This window comes from Peromyscus maniculatus, chromosome 3, assembly GCF_049852395.1.
Source record: "Peromyscus maniculatus bairdii isolate BWxNUB_F1_BW_parent chromosome 3, HU_Pman_BW_mat_3.1, whole genome shotgun sequence".
Lineage (NCBI taxonomy): Eukaryota > Metazoa > Chordata > Mammalia > Rodentia > Cricetidae > Peromyscus > Peromyscus maniculatus.
This window is the reverse complement of record NC_134854.1, coordinates 141,587,457-141,610,736: the sequence shown is the minus strand read 5'-3', so window position 1 is coordinate 141,610,736 and position 23,280 is coordinate 141,587,457. Positions and strand designations below refer to the sequence as shown.

Below are 23,280 nucleotides of genomic sequence, written 5' to 3'. Positions count from 1 at the left end.
TATATGTGTATATAATACAAAGAAAAAGAGGTCATGAATTTGAGAGGGAATATGGGGGGGGAGGGAAGGGAAGAAATGATGTAATTATATTTTAATTTTAAAAAGTAAGAAAAATAAGAATAAAAGACATTACAAAATTTGCAGGTAAATAGACAGAACCACATCATTCTGAGTGAGGAAATCTGGGCCCAGAAAGACAAGTGTCACCCATTTTCTCTCAATTGTGGGTGGTAGTTTTGAATCTTCAGATATATGTGTTTCATTTGGAATACCTATAGAGGTCAGAACATGAATAAAAGGTCATTGGGGAATGATCAAAAGGGAGGGGAGATTGTGGTGATATTTTGTGTGTGCTTTAACAAATAAATCTTGCCTGAAGATCAGAGTGTGGAGCTAGCCACTAGAGGCCAGGCAGTGGTGGCACACACCTTTAATAGATTGCAGCAGTATAAAGGGATAAGGGAATATTGGAACAGGAAGAGTTAAGTGAAGTCAGTCAGGGGGAAGGACAATGGAGAGGAGAGAATACAGGGAGGGATAGCTAACACTAAAGACCTTTTGAAAAAGTCACATGGAAACCCACTACTGTAGAAGCTTTCTAACCCCCCCCCCACAGAGAGAGAGACAGAGAGAGAGAGAGAGAGAGAGAGAGAGAGAGAGAGAGAGAGAGAGAGAGAGAGAGAGTCCCCTATTAGAAACCACAGGCTAACAAACAAAAAGGTCAGTATCAGTAATGGAGCCTCTTTTGGAGTTGCTGTTCAGTAAAGTTCCATAGATCCCCAGACATTACAGGATATTGCCAGTGCCCTTGTTTAGTCTCCAGAATTTTATGGTAAGCCCCTATTGCTGAAGACACCATATACTTGAGTCACAGAATATGAAAAGAATCAAGCTGATACTGGTCTGGAAGTTTTCTCCCTACTGGTTAGCTTTCACAGTGCTATAAAGCATTATACAAACTACCAAAGGAGAAAAGTGATCGCCAGCCTCACCCAATTGTGAACCCTACCAGCTACAGCAATGATCAGCCTAGAAAGATATGCCCACTGGTGCAAGAATGACATAAATGTTATGAGAGTAATCAACCACCCTCAGCTTGGATGAAACTAATTTCTAGCACCATGAGGGCCAAGAACCAGTGGCAGACATGTCATAAGCCTAGGGAGAACCTATTACCATTACTCTGTTAAATGGACATAGCATTACACTGACTTGCCCTTGTATCAATAGTTTAATGTATCTCTCAACCCTCCTCAGAGGAGCTTCTTCTGCAGTTGATGGTGATTAACACACGCAGAGAGCCACAATTGGCCAAAATGCACAGAACAACTGCTGAATGATCAACCCTAAATGGGACAGCTGTATCACACATACCCTCCCTAGGCTCAGGGATCATTGTGGAAGACCACGTGGGAAGGTTGTAAGAGACAGGGGTAGGTGACTACAGGAAACAGTACTTTCCAGGCACAGCAGGACAGTTGTACACATGAATTCATAATAGCTGAGACAGCACAAGACCTGTGCAAGTACAAGCCAGGCAAAATTCAAGCATGGAGGGGGTGGGTGGGCGTGAAGTCTCATGCCTAACTAAGGAACTATTGATTGTGAAATATTCCTTTACACTGTGTAAATATATGCCACTGTGATTGGTTTAATAAAGAAGCTGACCGGCCAATAGCTGGACAGGATAAGGTTAGGCAGGAGAACCAGACTAAGCACTCTGAGAAGAAGGGCAGAATCAGAGGAGTTGCCAGCCAGAGATGAAGAGGAAACAGGAAGTGCAAGATGAAAGAGAGGTAATGCCATGTGGCAGAATGTAAATTGATATAAATGGGTTAATTTAAGTTGTAAGAGCTAGTTAGTAATAAGCCTGAGCTATTGGCCAAGCATTTATAATTAATATTAAGCCTCTTTGTGGTTTTTGGGAAGTGGCTGCTGGGACACAGAGAAACTCTGCCTACAATTGATATCTAACAGGAGAGGGAAAGACTGTTTTCTTTAAGGGTGTATCCCCTGGCGGGTTGACTACGCTCCAGGGGAAGGCCACACAACCAAAGAAGTATTTTTTTGAGAAAGATAAATAAGATTGAAAAACCCTTAACCAACCTAAATAAAAGACACAAAAGGCCCAAATTAAGTAAAGATAGATATGAAAAAAGAGCCATTATGACAGACACCAATGAAATTCAGAAAATAATTCTGATATACCTTAAAACATTTATTAAATTAAATGGAAAATCTTAAAGAAACAGATGATTTTATGGATGTATAGGACCTACTAAATGAACCAGGTGGGATAAATAATTTAAACAGATTTGTAACACATATCATGTGGCTCAAAATTACCTATAAATCCAGCTTTAAGGGATCCATCTTTCTCTCCTGACCTCCATGGGCACCTGTATACATATGGAATACATTCACACAAATACATAGACACAAGCACACATACCTGCCCTGAGAGATCTCAAATTATCTAATGACACATCTCAAGACTTTTGAAAAACAACAGTAAGCCAATTCTAAAACTAGTAAATAGAATAATGAATATTAAAGATGAAATTGATGTAATAGTAACTAAAAGAACAATATATAAATCAATCAAACCAAAGGTTTGTTCTTTGAAAATGTTAGTCTGATTGACAAGCCATTAAGCCATCTGACAAAAAGAAAAAGGGAGAAGATCTATATTAGCAAAATTAGAAAGGAAAAGTTGTTACAACAGACTCCAATAAAATACATCCAGCACATGGTAAGAGAACACTTGGATAACTTACACTCCCAAAGCAGGGAAGCCTAGAAGAAATGGATACCTTTCTAAATGCATGTGACCTACCAAAATTAAAACCAGAATACATAAATAACTTGCAAGTCCCCATTACAAGCAATGAGGTCAAAACTGTAATTAAATGTCTTCCCTGACAGCAGAGCTCAGAACCAGATGGATTCACTGCTGGATTCTATCAGTTGCCCAAGGCTCACTACAAACACTTCTTATTTTATTCCACAAAGCAGAAGGGAGGGAACATTACCAAACTTGTTCTTCAAAGCCAGTGTTATCTTGGTACCCAAACCAGGTAAAGGCAAAAGGGGAAGAAGGAAAGATAATTGCAGACTAAATTTTCTGATGAACATAGATGCAAAAAATTCTTGTTTTGGTTTTGTTTTAGTTGTTTTGAGATAGAGTCTCTCAGTGTAGTCTTGGCTGTCCTGGAACTCTCCATGTAGATGAAACTGGCCTTGAACTCACAGATATCCTTCAGCTTCTGTCCTCCAAGTGCTGGAATTTAAGGCATGCCTCATCAGGCCCAGCTTGAAAATTCTTAATAAAATACTTGCAAATCAAATTCAGAAACACATTAAGAAAATCATACATCATGACCAAGTGAGCCTCATCCCAGAGATGCATGGTTGATTCAGCACATGCAAATCAGTAAATGTAATATACCATATAATAAAAATTAAGGACAGAAATCACAAAATCATCCCAATTGATGCCACAAAGTCATTTGACAAAGCTCAACATGCTCTCACAATGAACACCCTAGAGACATAGGGAATAGATGGAGCACAGCTCTAAATAATAAAGGGGAATTAAAACAAACCTATGCTATCATTATGTTAAACAGACAAACTGAGAGCATTTCCTCTAAAATCAGGAATGAGGCAAGGATGCCCACTGTCCCCTCTCTTATTCAATATAGTGCTTTAAGTATTGTGTATAGCAATTAGACAAGAGAAAGTCATAAAGAGAATAGAAATAGGAAAGGAAGAAGTCAGACTGTCCTGATTTGTAGACAACAAGATTTTATATTTAACAGACTACAGAATCTACTAGAAAACTCTAGATCTAATAAACATTTACATTAAAGGTGCAGGATACAAATCAATCTATCTATCATCTATCTATCTATCTATCTATCTATCTATCTATCTATCTATCTATCTATCTATCTATCTATATCTGTCAGTCTATCATCTATTTATCATCTATCTATTATATATATATATATATATATATATATATATATATATATACACACAGTAGCCTTCATATATATCAACAATGAATTCTCAGAGAAGAAATTAGGAAGAATATTTCATTCATAATAGCTCCAAAAATTAAGTATCTAAAAAATAAACCTAACCAAATAAGTGAAAGACCTCTACTATAAAAACATTAAGACATCAAAAAAGGAAATGGAAAAAAGATGCTAGATGACAGAAAGATCTTCCATACTCCTGGATTGGCAGAATTAATATTGTGAAAATAGTTATTCAACCAAAATTAATCTATATATTTAATACAAGATACATCAAATTCTGATGTCATATCTTTCAGATCTAGAAAAAAAACAATCAAAGAATGCACATGGAATTATGAAAGGCCACACATACCGAAAGCAATCCTGAACAAGAACACAACTGGGAGCATCACAATGACCTCAGCTTACCCTAAGGGTACAGAGAGTATACAACGCTAAGGTGATAAAGACAGCTTGGTGTGGGCATAAAAACAGGCGGGCAGGCCAATGAGAGCAGAGGACTTGGGAACATGCTGATAGAACTATGGCCACCTAGTTTCTGACAAAGGAGGCAAAAGCATGTAATTGAAAAAAGAGCCTGCTCAACAAACAGTGCCAGTAAAACTGGACATCTAGCAGCGGAATCATGGAAGTGAATCCGTATTCTTCACCTTGTACAAAACTCAGTTGGAAATGGATCAAAGGTTTAATTAAAATCTGAGACACTGAAACTGCTCAAGGGAAACAGAAAATACTCTTCAAAACACAAGTTAGGCAAGAACTTTCTCAAGACAAACAACTAAACAAAACCCCCACAACATCACAGGAACAAGTCCCATGTTTTGACAGATGGGATGGACTACATGAAATTAAAAAGTTTCTGCACAGCAGAAAAAAGCATTGGCAGAGCAAAGAGCTCACAGAATCTACCAGTTATACTTCAGACTAAGGGCTGATAGTCAGAATTTACAAAGAACTTCCAATATTCAACACTCAAAAATTCTAAAGTTGCCAATCAGTAGATGGACTAATGATACGGACAGACAGTTCTCCAAAGAAGAGACACAAATTGCCAATAGTGATTTTTGAAAGTGTTCAACATCCCTCATGATCAAGGAAATGCAAATTAAAAGTACTTTGAGACACCTGCTCACCCTAGACAGAATGGCTGCTGTCAAGAGATCTAAAGCAGATACTGGGAAAGCAGAGCCTATCTGCTGGCGGGAGTGAGCGTTACTACAGTCGGTATGGAAGTCAGTGCAGAGGTTCCCTAACAGATAACCAGGACGACCATGTGACCCTGCTAGTCCACTCCCGGGCATACACCCAGAGAACTGCAAATCCTACCATGGAGATATGTTCATATGCATGCTTATTGCTATTTTATTTTTCATACCAAGGAAAAGAATCCAACCTAGCTATCCATCAATAGATGAGTGGATAATGAAAATGTGCTCATATACAAATGGAATATTATTTATCTATAGAGACAAATGAAATAATAACATTTGCAGGGAAATGAACGGACTTGGAAATTATAGTATTTAGTGAGTTGACCCAAACTCAGAAAGATATGGATCCTAACCTACAATGCATACATGTATAGTTGTAAGTTGGGGCCATAGCATAGAACTACGAAAGGAGACCAAACCAATGATGGGATTAGATTATGAGAAGGGATAAAATACAAGCAAGAGTACACATGTCATGATAGAGTAGAGAAAGCTTTATTTTTCTTTTAAAGTTTCAACTCTGTAGTAAACTTTTTGTGTTTAATAAGTGAATAAAATGTAATTGATAGTGGTTAGGGAGATGTCTCAGCAGTTAACATTGGCCACTCTTCCAAAGCACCCACGTTCTAGTTCCACATGGTAGCTGACAACCATCTATAACTCCAGTCCCAGGGAATCTGATATCCTCCTCTGTGGGTACCAAGCATGTCTGTGGTGCACAAACATGTCAAGAAAAACCACCAATACACATAACATAAAATAAAGTAACTGATAAAGAAAGCTCGGCACCCTGAGTGATGCTCCATTGCTTCAGAATGGCCATTTTCACTGAGAAGTCCACTGAGATGTACGGAGCTTGGCATGGGATACATGTTTGAGTGGCTTCCTTAAACCACCTGTATGAGGTTTTTGTGAGTTAATTAGAATAGAGTGATTTTTTTTTAAAGGAAGTATTAAAATAGGAGAAACAAAATACAAAGATATAAGAAGGAAAAAATTAAATTAGGACAGAAATTAAATAAAAGACTAGAAAACTAGAGAGAAAATAAGTGAAATAAAAATTTAGTTTTTTGGGCTGGAGAGATGGCTCAGAGGTTAAGAGCACTGAATGCTCTTCCAGAGGTTCTGAGTTCAATTCCCAGCAACCACATGGTGGCTCACAACCATCTGTAATGAGATCTGGCGCCCTCTTCTGGCCTGCAGTCATATATGCTGTATACATAATAAATAAATAAATCTAAAAAAAATTTAGTTTTTTGATATGATCAATAAAATTGACAAAGCTATTAAGAAAATGGACTTAAATTACTGAAATAAAAAAATTAAAAGGGGGTGTTCATTCTAATTCTGTGGGGAAAAGGTTGATGCACAGTTATATATCAACCAATTGGAGAGCCTACATGAAACGAACAAACTCTGAAAACACAATAACTACCTCAACTAAATCATGAGAAAATGGCCTAAATTCTAAATAACTATTAAGGAGATAGAAACAAAAATTAAAAATCTCCTGACAAAGTGAAGTCCAGATTCCAATGGCCGCCAGACCAACAGAACCAAACACTTAAAAACTTCAAACCAATCCTCAAAATTTTCTGAAAATTGAAGACATTACTTCCTAACTTAGTCCGTGAGACCAGCTGAATCACCCTGATGCCACAAAAGGATGCTACAAGAAAACTATAGCACAATGTCCGCCAAGAACATTGATGCCCAATTCCTCAACAGAGCCCAGCAAAGCACATCTGGTATTAAAAGGGCAATACATTATTCCTAGAGTGTAAGGATTTCCTAACCTGTAAAACTGACTGACAGAAAACATCGCCTTAACAGAATGAGGAAAAAAACAGCATGATCATCCCAAAGCAAGCAGAAAAGAAACTTGGCAAAATTCAACTCACTTTCACAACAAAAAGATTCTATGAACTAGCAACAGGAGAAAACCACTTCAACATAACAAAAGCCACAGATGGAAAAATCCACAGCATAAGGTTGAAAGCGCTTGCTCTTAGCTGTCCTAAAACAGACTCATTCTAAAATAATTCTGTTTAAGCCAGTCCTGGAAGTTCTAGTCAGAGCAACTAGGCCGGAAACAGACCAAGGGCGAAGGTGGAAGGGAAGTGGGAGATGGCTGCGCTCACACGCTGCAGTTCTGGTTTGTGGCAAGCCCCGTAAAACAGGTGTTCGGCCTCCTAAACAAATTCAGCAACAGCAAGCTAAATCAGTTGCTATGGACAACCTGAAGAGGAAGTTACCACAATGATTCAATTTTCAGTAACATCACAAAAGAACAAAAGACTTTGTGTACCAGGCTTTTTCTTTTGGGCTACCAACCAGCTCCCAAATCATGACAAGGAGACTTCTTATTGGTTATGAATGCTCAGCCTAGCTTAGGCTCGTTTCCGACTAGCTCTTTTAACTTAAACTAACCTGTTTCTCTTTATTTACCCTTTGCCTCAGGCTTTTTACTTTTCTTTCCTTCTGTGTAGCTTACTTTCCTGCTTTTTGTATCTGTCTGTCTAGTGGCTGCCTGGCTTCTTGCCCCAGGTGTGATCTCCCTCATTCTCTCTTCTCGTTCTTCTTTCTCTTGTTCTTTTTACACCTCAATTTCTCCTATTTATTCTCTCTTCCACCAGCCCCCACCTATCCCTCTCCTTCCTACCTATTGGCCATTCAGCTTTTTATTAGACCAATAAGGTGCCTTAGGCAGGCAAGGTGAAACAGCAACAGCAACACATCTTTTCATAATTAAACACACATCCTTACATTGTTTTTTTTTTTTTTTTGGTTTTTTTCGAGACAGGGTTTCTCTGTGTAGCTTTGCGCCTTTCCTGGAACTCACTTGGTAGCCCAGTCTGGGCTCGAACTCACAGAGATCCGCCTGGCTCTGCCTCCCGAGTGCTGGGATTAAAGGTGTGTGCCACCACCGCCCGGCCGATTTTGTATAATAAAAACTATAAACTGTTGGGGGTCTGGAGAAATTGGTCAGTGGTTAAGAGAGCTTACTGCTCTTACAAAGGACCAAGTTCAGTTCCCAGCACCCACAATCATCTGTAACTCTAGTTCTAAGAAATCCACCGCCCTCTTCTGGCCTCCATGGGCACTGCACCCATGTGGCACACATGCATATGTGTAGGCACACAGTCATAAAGTCATATAGTCTGGCCTCCAGTTCTGACACTTTTTCTGTTACAGGTCTGCTGTAAGGTAAGGGGCCTTGGCCACTGCTAAACCTTCCTTCCTCAGTGGACTGGGACACTTTGAAGCCATGAATCGAAATACATCTTTGCTCCCATAAGCTGTTTGGATGGGTGTCTGTCACAATGATACAAAAGTGAGTGGCACTCTAATGAGTCACATCTTCTGATTTTAACACTGTTACAAAGCTATGGTAATCAAACTAGTGTGTTATTAACATATATATGGACACAGGGACCCATGAATAGAAGAGAGACACTGGAAATAAACCCTTGAAACACGATCAAATCATTGTTGACAGGCACGCTAAGTCTATTGGAGAGCAAATGACAGCCCTTAAACAAATAGTCTGGAGAAAACTTGGCAGCCACATGTGAGAGAAAGAAGCTGAACCTTTACCAACACAACATAAAAAAGTAACTCAAAAAAGCTTAAGCATAAGATTCACAACTGCAAAATTCTTACTAGAACACATAGCAGAAAATTCCCATGATACCGGGGTTGGCAACAATTTCTTGGCCATAACACCAAAGGCATAGACAATAAAAGAAGGTGGGATAATTCAAACACTATCCATTAAAAGATTACAAGGTAATATCAACAAATTAAAAAGGCAACCCACAAAACGGGAGAAAATGTTTGTAAATCATTAAGCCAATAAGGAATTAATACTCAGAATATTCTTTCAGATAACTCCTGAGGCTCAACAAGAAGAAAAAAATTCATTAAAAATGGGCCCAGAGGGCTCTTCACAGAAATCCTACTCTAGGGACAGTATGGGCTGCTCAAGCATCAGGGCCTCTGTATAGGGAGGGTGAAGTGAACCCCGGCACTGAAGTGGAACCCCGCGGCGAACTGGGAATGTCTGACAAATACGACTGGGAGTGTGGTAGAGATGGGAGCCACACTTGCCCTTTGCACCCTGTGAGAGGGGTTGGCTTCCCAGCCTGGAGTCAAAGAGAGGCCCGTTTTTACCATTCCAGTGTCTGTCCAGAAGAGGGGACACCAAAAGTCTTTCTGGACATAGAAACATAAGATGGGGAGGTGAATTTTTCTAAGTGGCAAGAAACCAGAAAAGACCCACAAACATTGGCTGGTTTTTTTTTTTTTGGCATGTGGTGTGTGTGTGTGTGTGTGTGTGTGTGTGTGTGTGTGTGTGTGTGTGTGTAGGGGGCTAGCACCAGTGTGTGCACTTGTGAAGGCAAAAGACCAGCAGTTCATGTCTTCCTGTTGCCCTCCACCTTGTTATTTGAGACTCAGTCTTCACTGAATCCATGGAGCTCACCAATTCCACCAGAGTGGGTGCCCAGTGATTTCCCGGGATCCCTGTCTCCATCTCTGCACTGCTGGGATTACAGGTGTGCACCATGCCCAGTTTTTCACATGGGTTCTGGGGATCCGAACTCTGGTCCTCATGCTTGTGTGTCAAAAAGACAGCGTTCCCTGTTCTGTATGAGGATAGGGCACTCTGCTCTCCAACTAGGAAGATTCCCTTAAGGGGAGGGATTGCAGGATCCTCCCTGGCACTGTCCACAGGCTTTCTCAGGACAGGCGCTCCCCCAACATTGGTGACAGCTACTGTGATGCTTAGCAGAATTTCACTTAGCAGCTCCCACTGACTCTGTCACAGTAGGTTGTAAGAAGGCCACGTGTGGGTCAAAAATGTCTTGGCTATGGGGGCCCTCGAGTGCTAGGACCTGTCTTCATACTTTATTCCCAGAGAACAAGCAGAGAGGTGACAGATGCTGCCCAGTGTCCTCACCTGGATAGATCCTGAAGAACCCAGTTGAACTGCCAAAATACTGCCAGGTCAGCGTAGGGTCTCTCTGGAAGTTCTCCACAAACACAGGGTTCAGGGCCTCGGACATGTAGACTCCATTTAAAATGTCTGGGTCTGAAAGTGAGATCACGGAGGGCCCACACGTGTAAACACGGGCAAGCTTCCCCTGCTTCCCTTAGGACTGCACCAGGCTCACATGCGGCCCATGCTCACTAATCCAGAGCATCAGCTCTCTCCCAGCCCACGTGCTGAGGTTGGGATGTGGCATGTGTGTGTGCTCCCAGAGTTTGTGTTTGGATGTGTGGTGCTCCGTAGAGTCATGTGACCAAGGATGGGGGATAGAGGGAGGTGATTGAACCATGGTGGGTGCTGCCCTAGGGCAGAGTTTTTAGAATATTATGGACTCTGGTGAGTTCTCTTGAAAGGGCTGCTGTGGAAGAGAGAGACCTGCTTTCCCACTCTTTTCCTGCTTCCATGCATAGTTGCACCCCCTTGCACAGACCCCCAGCATGACACCCTCTGCCACAGTGGAACGCAGCCAGGGACCTCACCAAAGCAGTGCAGTGCTGGCTGGACTCAGCTTCCCAAACCTTGAACTAGGGAAACCTTGCCTACGCTATTCAGCTTCTGGTATTTTGTCATAGCAACAGAAAACAGAACACTCCATGCATGTATGGAATCATTTCTTTTCTCATCCCATCAAAGAGGTTGGAGACACAGCTAATGCCCTGTAGGGCTTCTTGGAAAAATTGACACAGAATGTTCAAAGCCCTTCAGGACCCCCAGGCCACCCCCTAGACTACCCAGTGGTGAGGGTCCAGGCACCTTTGTTATACACGTTGGTAGGTAGCTGTACACTGCTTAGGGAGACATTCACCCTCTGGTTGCTGAAGTGCGCGTCGGACTCAAGAAGGAACTCGGCTCCCAGCTCCACGTAGTTGCCCTTCTCGTCCTTCTCATTGATTAGTACCGAGTTGTAGTAGTTAAACTGGGGAGAGAGGGGGACAGGTCCAGAGGAGACAGCGCAGGCGCAAAGAGGGAGAGCGAGTAAAAGAGAGAAGGAGAGAGGAAGAGAGGGAGGGGAGCAGGAAGCGCCAGAGGACCGAACCCGAGGCCAGGCTGGGCAGGAAGGGTTGGTGGTGTCCAGTTACGCTGCACTTGGCAGAAAATTCAGGCAAAGAAGGGGTGATGAGGTCACAACATCCATCAAGACAGCCTGATCTGAGGGCTCACTGGCTGGGTGGGGTCCAGTGGTCCCAGTCATCATCGCTTTGATTCTCCGCTTGGCTTAGTGTGGGTGGAAAGTCACAAGCCAGAGACAGATCGAGACTCAAGCAGCCAGATGGATGCAAAAGACGGTGTCAGCACCATCCGTTTCTTCCAGTGGTGAGGGTCCTAGAGACCCAGATGGTTCAAAGAGCCTCTGGGGCCCTGCCCTGCTAGTGGGCCTGTGTCCTGCTGTTTCCTCCCCGCACAGGGCGGGAAGGCTGTGACCCAAGGGACCACAATCAGACCCACTTTCTTCCCTTACGCCTCCACATCACAAGCCTCATACCTTGATTCCCTCTAGAACTGTGGCCACAACACCCCTCCCAGCTCCATCCTGATGCCCTCTGGTCAATATTAGCTTTGTAAGCTCAGATCCAGCTCTGTCCCTCCCTGACTCCAGCCCTCACACACTAGCTTGGGCCATCTTGGAAGAGGGATCCTAAGTTGAGAAAATGCCTCCATCAGATTGGCCCGGAGGCAAGTCTGTGAAGGTATTCCTTGATTAATGATTACTATGGGAAGGCCCAGTCCACTGTGGGCCGTGCCAACCCTGGGAAGATGATGAATGGTTGTATAAGAACGCACACGGAGCGAACCAAAAGAAAAACCCCATAAGCACTTGTCCTCCATGGGTCTGCTTCAGTTTCTGCCTTGATTTCCTACCTTGGCCTCCTCCAGTGATGGACTGTGATTGTGATATGTAAGTCTAATAAACCCTTTCTTTCCCAAGTTGCTTTTGGCTGTGGTGTTTACCACAGTAAAGGAAAACAGCCATGGCCCCCAGTATCCAAGATCTTGACCCTGGCCTCTCTCAGTCGATATCCCATCATACTCTCCCCTGGACTTAGAGGGTTTGTTTCCACTGTATCTTCATCTGACCTGTGCCTCCTCCGGTCTCTCAGCTCAGAGACACTCGTTTGTGCCTCAGTTTCCCAAGTCCCCTCCCAGGGGTTATCCCTGCTGAACCTCCCCTCTCCCATCTGCTTCCCAGTGCTTGCTGGCCCACTACACATGGTTACAGGATACCTTCCCTGAGAGCCTCAGGAGGCGGAGAGAAGACCTCGCAGGCAAAGCTAGGGCACAGCCTGGCACAGGGGCATAGCCTGAGCGGCTGCAGCTCTGTTCCCCTCACAGCTGGTACTCCAGCTGCCATAGGGTTGGGGCAGAGCCAGCCAGCCTAGCATCCACTCCCAAGAGGACTTACCACCAGAGAGGCATTGAACTCATGGTTCAGGTCAGCCTCCTCAGCAGCCTCCACCAAGCTCTGAGGGAGGGAGCAGGAAGGGAAAGGAGAGACACCGTCACTTGCTGTCCTCAGCCACCCCAGCCCAAGCTCCCTGCTCTGTTCCTCCCTCTTCAACTCTCTGTTTCTTCTCTTGCCTTCTCAGCCAGGGGGACCCACCCTCCAGGGTTCCTAGGTGCTCTGAGGTGTGCAGGTGACCTCATCCCCAAATGTCTACAAGGCCTGGCTGAGAACTGGAGGTGTCCCCTTCCTTGAGCGACATGCCTAGCCTGACACCTGTGGTGACCTTGGTTAATATAACACACTCTGCTGTCCACCCAGCCAGGAGAGGACCATCTACAAAGAGTGAAGTCCCTGAAAGGGTCGTCAGGCCAGTGCTGGGGAACGGGCAGTGGCACCTTGACAGCCTCGACTTTCCTCCTAAGCATGGTCTCCATGTCCTCTGAGAACTTCTTCACCAGCTCCAAGCCATCCACCTCTTTGATCTTCAGACTGGATTCTGCATCCTTGTACTTCTGGGCAGGACAAAATGGAAGGAAGAATACCCGAGTGCACCAGGGTCATGCTTGTCCTGAAACCTTACCAGCTCCTCTACAGTACGCACCCCTGACCTCCTAATCACAGTCTTAGGCTGCCTGTCTTCAAACGGCCCTCTGTTCAGGACTCCAGGCCCATGGAAGTTATTGTCCTTAATGGGAGTTGACTGACATTGGGCAGCAATTAAACTTGACACCAGTCAGAGCCAGTGAGCTGGCAGCTCGGACACGGGGAGAGAGGGAGTGCCAGTAGCCCCTGTCCTTGCTCTGTGTAGTCCACAGCGTCCCTGACCCCTGCTGTGAAGGCAGCTGAGAAGCAGCCTCAGTGTCCGTTCACCTCTGCCCAGCTCCTGAGAACATCACGTCCTGTGTTGGGCTTGCATCCCACTGAGGGACCCAGCGCAGCAGTTCCCAGAGTGATGCCTGTGAGGCGGCTAGTGGAGCCTAGGAACTGGCTTCAGATTCCCATCTCCTCAGTGAGTCACCACTGACTCTTGACCAGCCTGTAACCTGCTGGCCCTGTGATCTTAGCAAGGTACTCAGTGTCCTCCTCTGTAAGATGGGATTCATCTACAGTTTTGTTCGTTTTTTTTTTTTTCTGTGTAGTTTTGGTGCCTGTCCTGGATCTCGCTCCGTGGACCAGGCTGGCCTTGAGCTCGTAGAGATCTGCCTGCCTCTGCCTCCCGAGTGCTGGGATTAAAGGCGTGCGCCACCACCGCCTGGCCCGCATCTACAGCTTTTGACAGTGCTATAGAATGCACATAGTCTAGAGAATGCTTTCACCCACAAAGACTACACAATCCTTCCTCGTCTCCCTCCCCTGGGGCTGGAGGGTTCAAACAGGAAAATCAGACAAGCTGTTGTTCACAACAGAATAGGATGTTGTGAGGACTCCTGGAGTCTTAAGCCTGTGAGAGCCCCCAGGGCCCACCCTGGCTCCTCCCACTTTCTGCAGCACAAAGGGGATGAGGAAGGGCAGCAGTGTGCTCAGGGCTGGCGTAAAAGCCGGGGATCCCCATCCTTTGCAAGATGGAGAAGATGACTCTCGGAGTTGTGGTAATTTGAATTAAAGCCTGCAATCATCTCTTAGGTTCTGGGGCTAACAGAAGGCCACATGTCCAGGGAGTCAGGTCCCAGGAAAGGATGCCAGCTCATGAGCGGGCTGAGCACAGGCCAGACATAGATCTGTTCTTAGGCACTTAATTAACAAGGGCAGCTGGGTTGCCCTTCTGTCAGGCCCACTTCTGCTGGGAGCCAGGCATGGGCTCAGCTTGCCAGGGTGCACAGGATGCAGATCCCTGGGCACAGCCTGGGTTCTGGGGTTCTCTGGAACTGCTCTGCCTGTAGAGAGGAAATTGATACCTGCTGCTTGCAGCTGACACTCCTGGGCTGTCTGTTGTCCCTTCTGCCCCACCCCCATACTCTGATCTGCTCTTGGCTCCTTCCCAGGCATCCACACCGAGCTCCCATTACCCACCCAATAAACCCCTTAGGTCTAATCTGTCCTTGGTTTCCCAAGATCTGAACCGACAGAATGCTCTTGACCTCACTCTGTCCACACTGGTGTGCTGTAGGAGTGAAGCCTTCCAGGGCCCCATTTGAATACGATAAGATTGACAGAGATGGTCTCTCAGACCCCTTACAGCTCTGATGCTGGGAATTCTATCTCCCTGTGGGAAGCGACCCTCTGACCATGCTGGAGTTCCCTGGGAGAGGCCACTGACCTTCTGCAGCAAGAGAGAGCCTGAGTATCTGGTCACCGTGTTGTACAAATTCCTGCCGAAGGTATCGGCCCATAGCTTCACTCTGCAGGACAGGAAAGCCTATGTGTACGTTCTCATCATGATCGGATGTCAGATCCTCAAAGGTGACAGCCACATCATGTACATGCAAAGCAGGCATCTCACACACAGACACGCTTGTAACACACACACACACACACACACACACACACACACACACACACACACACATTCACACATGACCAACACCCAGCATTCCTGTGATGGTTAGCTTTTGCCAACTTGACACAACTTAGAACCACCCAGGAAGACAGTCTCAGTGAGGGTCTGTCTACATTGGGTTGGGCCGTGGGTGTGTCTGTTGGAGGACTGTCTTAATGAACTGATCTGGGAAGAGCCAGCCCACTGTGGGTGGCACCACTCCCTAGGCACCAGCCCTAAACTGTGTAACACTAGAGAAACTGAGCAGAGCACAAGTGAGCAAGCAAGGAAGCATGCTCGCACTCGCTTCTCTGCTCTTAACTGTGGATGGGATGGGATGAACTGTTTCCAGTTTCTGCTGCCTTGCCTTGCCAGCTGTGGTGGACTGTAACCTGGAACTGTAAACTCCCCCTTTCTATCTGAAGTTGTTTTTGTCAGAGTGTTTATCATGATGACAGAAAGTAAACTAGAACAGCTCCTATCCCCCCAAAATTGCAGCCTGGACAGGGTGAGAAACGGTGGCTGCTCTAGGGTGTGGTGCTGATAGGCTCAGAGTGGACTCTAACCTCATGGTCTCAAGGACCTTTCAGTGAGAAAGGAAGGAGGAGGGAGAGTCTGTGGAGGTCTAGACTCGAGGGGAACGCCCTGAACCAATCTGCAACTTCCGGAGCCAATCTGCACATTTCAATAGTCAGTCCGTGACTACTTGAGTGTCTACTCAAGACTATGGGACACCGACCTGTTGAACCCTCAAACAGTGGGGCCAGGACAGAATGACCCCAAGTGCCTGTCTGGAGTAGGACAGGCTAGGAGGGTAACCTGGTTGGGACCCTGACCCCCTCCTTCCTTCCTAGAAGGTAGGCTCCCAGGTCTTGTTTGGGCCGTATAGCCAGAGCAAGTGTGGCTCCTTTAAGGTAAGCAGTATCCACCTGCACTGGCTCTTACTGAGGTCTGACTGCATGTCACACTATCTCCACAGCAGCCATGGACTGTTAGGGACACGCCTTCCCGTGGAGTAGAGTGGTACTCCTTTGCAGGAGGATGGCAATGATGGAGAGGGACGAAGTGGAGGAGGCAGGATCAGAGTTCAGCATCTACAGTGAGATGGAGGTTAGCTTGGTGAGGAGATTCAGAAGAAAATTTTAAGTGGAGAGCTTGGAGGTGTGAAAAAGGACTTCAAGGCCTCCAGCTTGGCTTGTTGACCATTGCTGAGAATGTAAGGCAGGTGGCCTGAGTGAATCAAAGAGAGAGGAAAGTCATGTGTGTTGAATGTTAGCCTCTTGACACAAGGCTAGTGAGTATCATCGGGTCAGTTGCACACTCCATAACTTTAGGAGCCACAGAAACACTGCACCCTTGACAAGCTCTCATGATGCTCAGAAAGAAGTGTGCATAGACATTGAGTATGGGAGTCTGACAGGTAAGAGACTGGGTGGAGCCATTAAGGACATGAGTAGGATTGAGACACAAAGGGCAAATGGACTCTTGGCAAGGAAAGTGTGTAGAATGGGTTGATCTGTGATGACAGGCCGTGGAACACCCATAGTTTCAGGGACTTGCAGATGGCAAGGTTCTATTGAAGGTGGCAGAGGAATCACCCAGGAGCCCATGGGAAGCCAGTCACTGTGCTCCAGGAATCAAGGTGTGGGGTATCAAGAGAAAACAAGGTGTGGGGGCTACAGTCGTCACCAGGAGGCTTTTGGCACCCTTGTGTAGAGTAGATGTGGAGGGCAAGTGGCTATGGCTGAAGGATGAGTGGGAGGCACAACAGGACAGAGGTGGAGGACAGCAAGGGACCCAGTGGGAGAGGGAGAATGGGTGACAGAGCTCTGTCCTTCTGGGACAGGAAAGCAGCAGCAGGGCTTCATGGAGGTGGCTGTCCCATGCTGCTCTTGAGGTTTCTGTGTTGATTGCCTCCCTGGACGCCAGCCATCTTTTTTTTTTTTTGCCCTGCTGCTCAGAAGGGTAAAGGAACCTGCCTTCTGAGATAAAGACTGCTCAGCTTCTGCAAGGCTATAGGGAATGTCTCAAAAGCCAGGCTGGCTCAGCAGCACGGATCTCAGCACTTTCTTCTGTGGGCCTGTGATATCACCTCCCCCACCGAGAGACTGCCTGGGCTGAAGGCATCATTGGTACAGTGCTGAGCAGAGCAAGGAGGAGTCACCCAGTGTCACGGAAGTCCACTCTTCCCAAATCTCAAACACTGCTTGCATGGGTCTCTGTCCTGCCAGCTAGGCTCTAGCAGTTAGGCCCAGATGTGAACTGTGAAGAGTCAGTCTAGGATGCTTGGAATGTTCCAGACTAAAGAACAAACACCCAGAGAGATTGTATTAGACGTAAATGATGGGTGCCAGTTCTTTCCAAACAGCAGTCTTAATGGCTGGGTGTAGAGCCAAAGCCTTAAAGGAGGCAGGGAGGTATAGAAATAATGAGACCATTGGAACTATCCTATCTGCGTTCCTAGACAAGGTCCTGCTGTTCGTGGGCGCCATCCTGCCTGTCCATTTACAGCAGCTTCACCTTTTCTCAGTGTCCAAGCACAGATCACCCAGTGAGTCCTTAGGAGCCACAATAGTCACTTCTAGAACCCCTGCAGGCCAAGCCCACCCCCTCTTATAGTTAACTTCCCTGCTGGATACCTGTGCCCTCATCAAACCCTGACATCAACCACACAAAGCCAGAAGGCAGGGGCAGGTAGACTCCAAAATCAGCAAGGATTTGAGGAGGACAGGGGTCAGGAAGGGAAGGGTCTCTCAGAGGCAGGGCAGTTGGCCAGAGGGAGGAAGCCACGAGAAGGGTCTTCAGGGTAGGATCCAACCCAAGGCTCACGTTTCCAGAGGAATTCTGGTCTGGCCTCTCACAGCAGGAAGGGAGGTGTCCAACAGCAGCAGCCACAGAATGATTGGCATCTTCCTCAGGAGGGTCCAGACTGCTGGCCACTGTCCGTAATGGTCCCAGTTGTGGCTGGAGGGCAGAGCGGAGCATCTTGGCATGGTGCTTGCACCATGAATGGGGAAGGGGAAGACAGAGGCCCTGCTGGGAATGCACCTGCTGCCACTGGTCCCTGGGTGTGCAGGTAGTCTGCCTGCTGGCTGGTCCCAAGTAGAAGGCTCTGCCTCCCGCTGCAGCTAACACAGGAGCAGCCCCAGGCGATCAGGGGCTTTGCTCCTGGCTGTCCCGAGGCAGAGGCAGTGAGCAAGCACCCCCTCTAATCCAGTGGCCTCTCCTCTAATCCCTTCTTGTTACCAGAGGAGGGGTTGATGCAGGAGTGGGGTGACCTCAGCAGGATTACCCTGATTGCGGCTCTGAGCAGCTGGGCCAGCTCACCCTTCTGCTCCAAAGAGGCCATCCTGTGTCCACAGAACAGCCCTGAACTCGATGGTATGAGGATGCCCCACTCTAGTAGCTGAGGTTGTTCAGAGCTAGGCCCAGACCCGGAAGGACTCTCATTACCTTCTGAGCATTCCTAGGAGGGCATGGCTAACCTACTGTGTGGGGCTAGGCTTTGTGGGCACTGAGAGGGAGAGAGGAAAAGAGGTAGTGTGGCTCATGTTTCCAGGCCTGGAGCTTTGGGGCCAGCCAATCAAGGCCAGCAAGCACAGGAAATACCTTAGCAACCTGGAGGTCCATTTGCCTGGGAAGTACACATCCTCCTTTCTAACAATGCACTTGGCAGCCTGGGACCTTACCCTCACATGCTGTGCACATACACCTCTCTGCAAGCAGTGCTACTCACTTGAGAGGGTTTTTTTTTGTTCTTGTTGTTTTCCCCAAGACAGGGTTTCTCTGTGTAGTTTTGGTGCCTGTCCTGGATCTCGCTCCATAGACCAGACTGGCCTCGAACTTATGAACTCACATAGATATCTGCCTGGCTCTGCCTCCCAAGTGCTGGAATTAAAGGCATGTGCCACCACCACCCAGCTCACTTGAGAGTTTTGACCTGCTCCAAGGAAAAGACAAAAGTTCCCTATCCCCTCCCCCCTACCCACTAGAAGTCACCACTCCACTTTCTGTCTGATTTTGACTGCCTCATTTTAGTAAAATCATGTCATTTTCATCCTTTATCACTGTCTTATCTCACTTAGCACAGTGTCTTTAGTGTACACATGTCATGTGTGCCAGAACACTTTCTTTTTAGGCTGTATTACTCCAACACAAATATATATGTTTTGCTTGTCTATCAGCCCTCAATGGGCCATCTGGTCAACCACCACATTGGGCAAAATCCTGTCCCCCACTCCGCCCCCAGATTACAGCCAGCCTTGGGGTTCTTCTGCTTGCCCCTCATGCGCACCTCTGGAGGGTCATTGACATGAACACCCCTTGGAGTCTAGTACTCTTTCTCATCCTTGGACCCACCAGCAGGAACCCACCGCAGGAGCCTGGACAGCAGTCTGACATGTAGTTGGCCCTCCATGTAGTTGGCCTTCCACCCTGCAGCCTCAGAGCCCCGTGCTGGCCCTTGGGAGGCCACCTCCCTTTACTTCCCTGTCAGCTTCAGCTGGCGTCCTTTGGTCACTGTCCTGCCTCTTCTGCCTTCCTTGCATCTGGCCTCCCCAAGAACTACTGTCAGTCATCTGTGCTTGGGTTGTCTCATGAAGCCCCTGTACTTCCTGTGGCTCTTCTCTGACAGCGGGCCCCATCCCACATCAACCTGTATTTTAAAAACTCTGGGATTCTTGGAAAATGTAAGTCTTTGCTCTGCTCAGGGGACCCTGTGGCTGACATAAAGAGGTTTTTAACTACAGGTCACAAGGTCCAGTGCCCACTGGGTCTGGATTCCTCCGTGCTTTGGTCTCCCTCCCTGCCCTGGTCCCTGCTGTTCCTTAGGCACATTGGGTGTGCTCTGCTTCAGGGCTGCCTCCATCATGGAGTCTGTGGCCCCCTCAGGGGCTCTGCCTGCAATGGTGCCTTCCCCTTCCCATGGCTGGCTCCCTCCCTTGGGTCTGGGGGCATTAAGCTGGGTCTTTCAGTTTGCTTTCTGTTACTGTGACAGCAGACTTGAAATGGAATCTCTGGTTTCTGTCCATGGTCCTGGAGTCAGGATGCCCAGGAGCAGGATGCTGGAGTCTGGTGAGGCCTGTGCTGTCTCTCTCACCGCAGGAAGCCAAAGAGAAGTGGGGCTCACACACACACACACACACACACACACACACCATGGAATCCATTTTATGTTGGCTAGGTAAATATTCCTGGGCATGGGGCTTGCCCTGGAGTGTGGTTAATATGCCCAGTGACACTCCATTAGAGAAAACCGGTTTCCCCATCTCAGCAGATATCAATAGCAAACAGCCTCTTGGTTAGAGCTGGGGTTTTGTGTTCATATCCTCTTTAGAGGATTTTTTCCCTCCTCCAATGTGGGTGTATTTGCAGTGGTTTTACTAGTTGAATGTCCCTAGTCAGGGATTTAAAATTTGAAATCTGAGATGATCTGGTCAGAGCCATCATTTCAGAGTCTCATTGCTTAGATGAGACCATCCTGATTTATTTTTGTTTTTGAAACAAGATCTCATGCATCCCTTGATGGCTTTGAAGTCACTATGTAGCCAGTGGTGGCTGAGAACTCCTAATTCCCCTGATTCACCCTCCTGAGTACAAATGAACACACACATACATGCATACAAAGGCCTGCATACACACACATACACTAGTGTGCATGCACACAAGCACAGGAGCATACATATGTGTACAAACACAAAGATACATGCATTCACACACATTTACATGTACACACATGCTCGAGCATACGTGAATATACACAAACATTTATACATGTATTTATACACATGGACACATGTATGCACACTATATTAGTTACTTTTCTGTTGTTGTCATAGAACATCATGGCCAAGGTTACTGAATAATGAAAATTCAATATCTCACCAGAAGGCTAGAGGCAGATGGTCCCAGAATTGGTTAATGCAGGTCAAAGGTGTTACCAAGGACCCAAGTCGCTTGCGCTGTCATCATCTGTCATTCTTTGAATTTTGGATTGTCTAGATGCTGCCATTGTTCTAGGCACTGCACACACATAGCATCTTGATGGAGGAGAGTGACTAATCTGTCTGTAGATCTCTTGTGTCCGGTAAACAAAATACTGCAAAACTGCCCAGGTTTAGAGATAAATAAAAGACTTCTGTTTCTCTGTCTTTGGGCAGACAGCATTCTCCACCCATGCTGGAGGCAGCAGGGAATAGGACAGCATGTCTAGGTCAGAGCCATCACAGTTCCCTCCTGGATGGGGCTGAGGCCACCCCCCCCACCAAAGAGAATGTAGCTACACAGGCAATGCCAGAGTATCTAGAGTGTGCTAGAATGGAAGCAGTGTGGGGAAGGACAGCTGCCTGCCACCCACCCCATCAGGGTGCCCACAGTGTGTACACTAGGCCTCCTCTTTAGCTAGTGAGCACCCCTTTCATAGGCCTTAGGGATGTAGCCAGTGAAGCTCCAGGGACAGCCTAGACCTGCTAAGTTCAACCTCCAAGGTGTGGGCATCCTGGCTTCTCAGGTGTCTTTGGTGCTGGCCAATGGCTGGAAGCCAGTCTCCTGGCTTCTTACATGGGTTCAAAGTGTTCTGCCTAGTGTCAGGTCATTCAAGAGAAGCACTGCAAAGGGCGAGGTAGGTGGTGGATTGTGGGAGCCTGAGCTTCTATATTAGGATGCCATCAGTTGTAGAGACAAAGGTTTTAAATGCTTGTGGATTGGCTGGGTTGAGCATCCTCTTGCCACCTGTACAGTGGATCCATAAAGGGACACTGGCGTGTGGAGGCAAGGTCACAAGGAAAGCTGTATGTCTGGTGTGAAAGGGAGCAGGTACATGTGCATCATAGAACACGGTGGCAAGAAGTGGCTGATTAGATACATGCATGGCAACAAGGACAGAAAGGAGCATTTGGTGGGAAAACAGAATCAAATTCATAGCACAACAGCATTGACAGAAATGAAAAATACAGGGAAAGATTTCTCATAGTGCAAAAATCTCTAATAGAAAAATTATAACGTATTTCATTAAGATGCTGAGCATGTGCACTATGTCAAGAAATGCTATTAAGAGAGTAAAGGTAAACAACAGAAGGCAAGAAGGTGTTTCTGTCCTAGCCAACAATGATTCATGTGAGAGTTTATGAAGAATTATAACCAAGACGGAAAAGCAAATGGCCCATGGGGAAATGGGCAGATATGTTGGTCATGCTTTTCCCACAAGCTCATGTACAGTCATTCATCTGCAGCAGCAGGAGTACAGAAGGTGAGCCATGCCCCACCAGAGTGGCTGGAAGGGCAGACAATACCTTGCTGTGATGTGGATGTGTAGCCACTGGAGTTCATAGGTGGCCCAAGGAAGAGTCTTGGGGCTGGAGGACATCTACAACTTTATGTCCCCCAGCTCTATCCTTGGGAAAAAGTAAACTGAGAGGGCCAACACGAGTTCTATATAAAAAGTGTCCATTGATTTACTCATAGATGTCAAAAGTCCAGGAAAACCCAAGGTTTATTGAGGTCCAACAATTCAAACATTCATACAACTGAATACTATGAAGCAAAGCGAATAAACATGGTGATGAGTGAAGATGTCAGATAATAAAGTCTAATAATCACATTTATATGAGCTTCAATAAAAGCATCAATGACAGTAGGAGTCAGGCTGATAGCAGCTCATGCTGGGGAGCTCCAGGAACTTACATACATGTCCCTAAGTCCAGCTTGGAAGAACTTGTGCTTCAAATCTGGCTTTAGTCTCCAGCTGAAAATAGCATTAGCATCGTCAATGGGCCCAAACCCTATGTCTTCCCAGAAACATCTGATATGCCACCAGGGAGTCCCTGAAGGTCACCTGTTAATGCAGGAAGGGCCTTTGCTTTGTGGAACTCCAGAAGCATGGTTGCTTTGAGTTGAATTGTGTCCCCTCTTGGACACACATGTTGAAGTTCTGGCTTCAGGACTCTGGAGTATGTCCTTATTTGGAAACAGGATTACTGTCATCGATCAAGGCGAGGTCCTTTGGAGTAGAGTGGATCCCAATCCAACACAGCTGATGTCCTTACAGAAAGGCGGCA

At 46.4% G+C, this 23,280-nt stretch overlaps 1 protein-coding gene across 4 annotated transcripts in view; it reads right to left on the bottom strand.

Moving 5' to 3' along the window:
* Positions 1 to 18,234, bottom strand: part of Cacna2d4 (calcium voltage-gated channel auxiliary subunit alpha2delta 4) — a 110,742-nt gene extending 92,508 nt beyond the window's left edge. For 3 of the 4 annotated variants that reach the window (XM_076567772.1, XM_076567773.1, XM_076567774.1), the window contains exons 1-6: positions 18,056 to 18,219; positions 15,008 to 15,089; positions 13,146 to 13,262; positions 12,709 to 12,768; positions 11,061 to 11,223; positions 10,218 to 10,349 (exon numbers count right to left, since the gene is read on the bottom strand). In XM_076567772.1, the coding sequence (XP_076423887.1) occupies positions 10,218 to 10,349; positions 11,061 to 11,223; positions 12,709 to 12,768; positions 13,146 to 13,262; positions 15,008 to 15,089; positions 18,056 to 18,219 (718 nt within the window). Of the gene's footprint in view, positions 1 to 10,217; positions 10,350 to 11,060; positions 11,224 to 12,708; positions 12,769 to 13,145; positions 13,263 to 15,007; positions 15,090 to 18,055 lie in introns of all 4 variants that reach the window. The other variant, XM_076567771.1, reaches the window with a different exon arrangement.
* Positions 18,235 to 23,280: the final 5,046 nt, after the last annotated feature.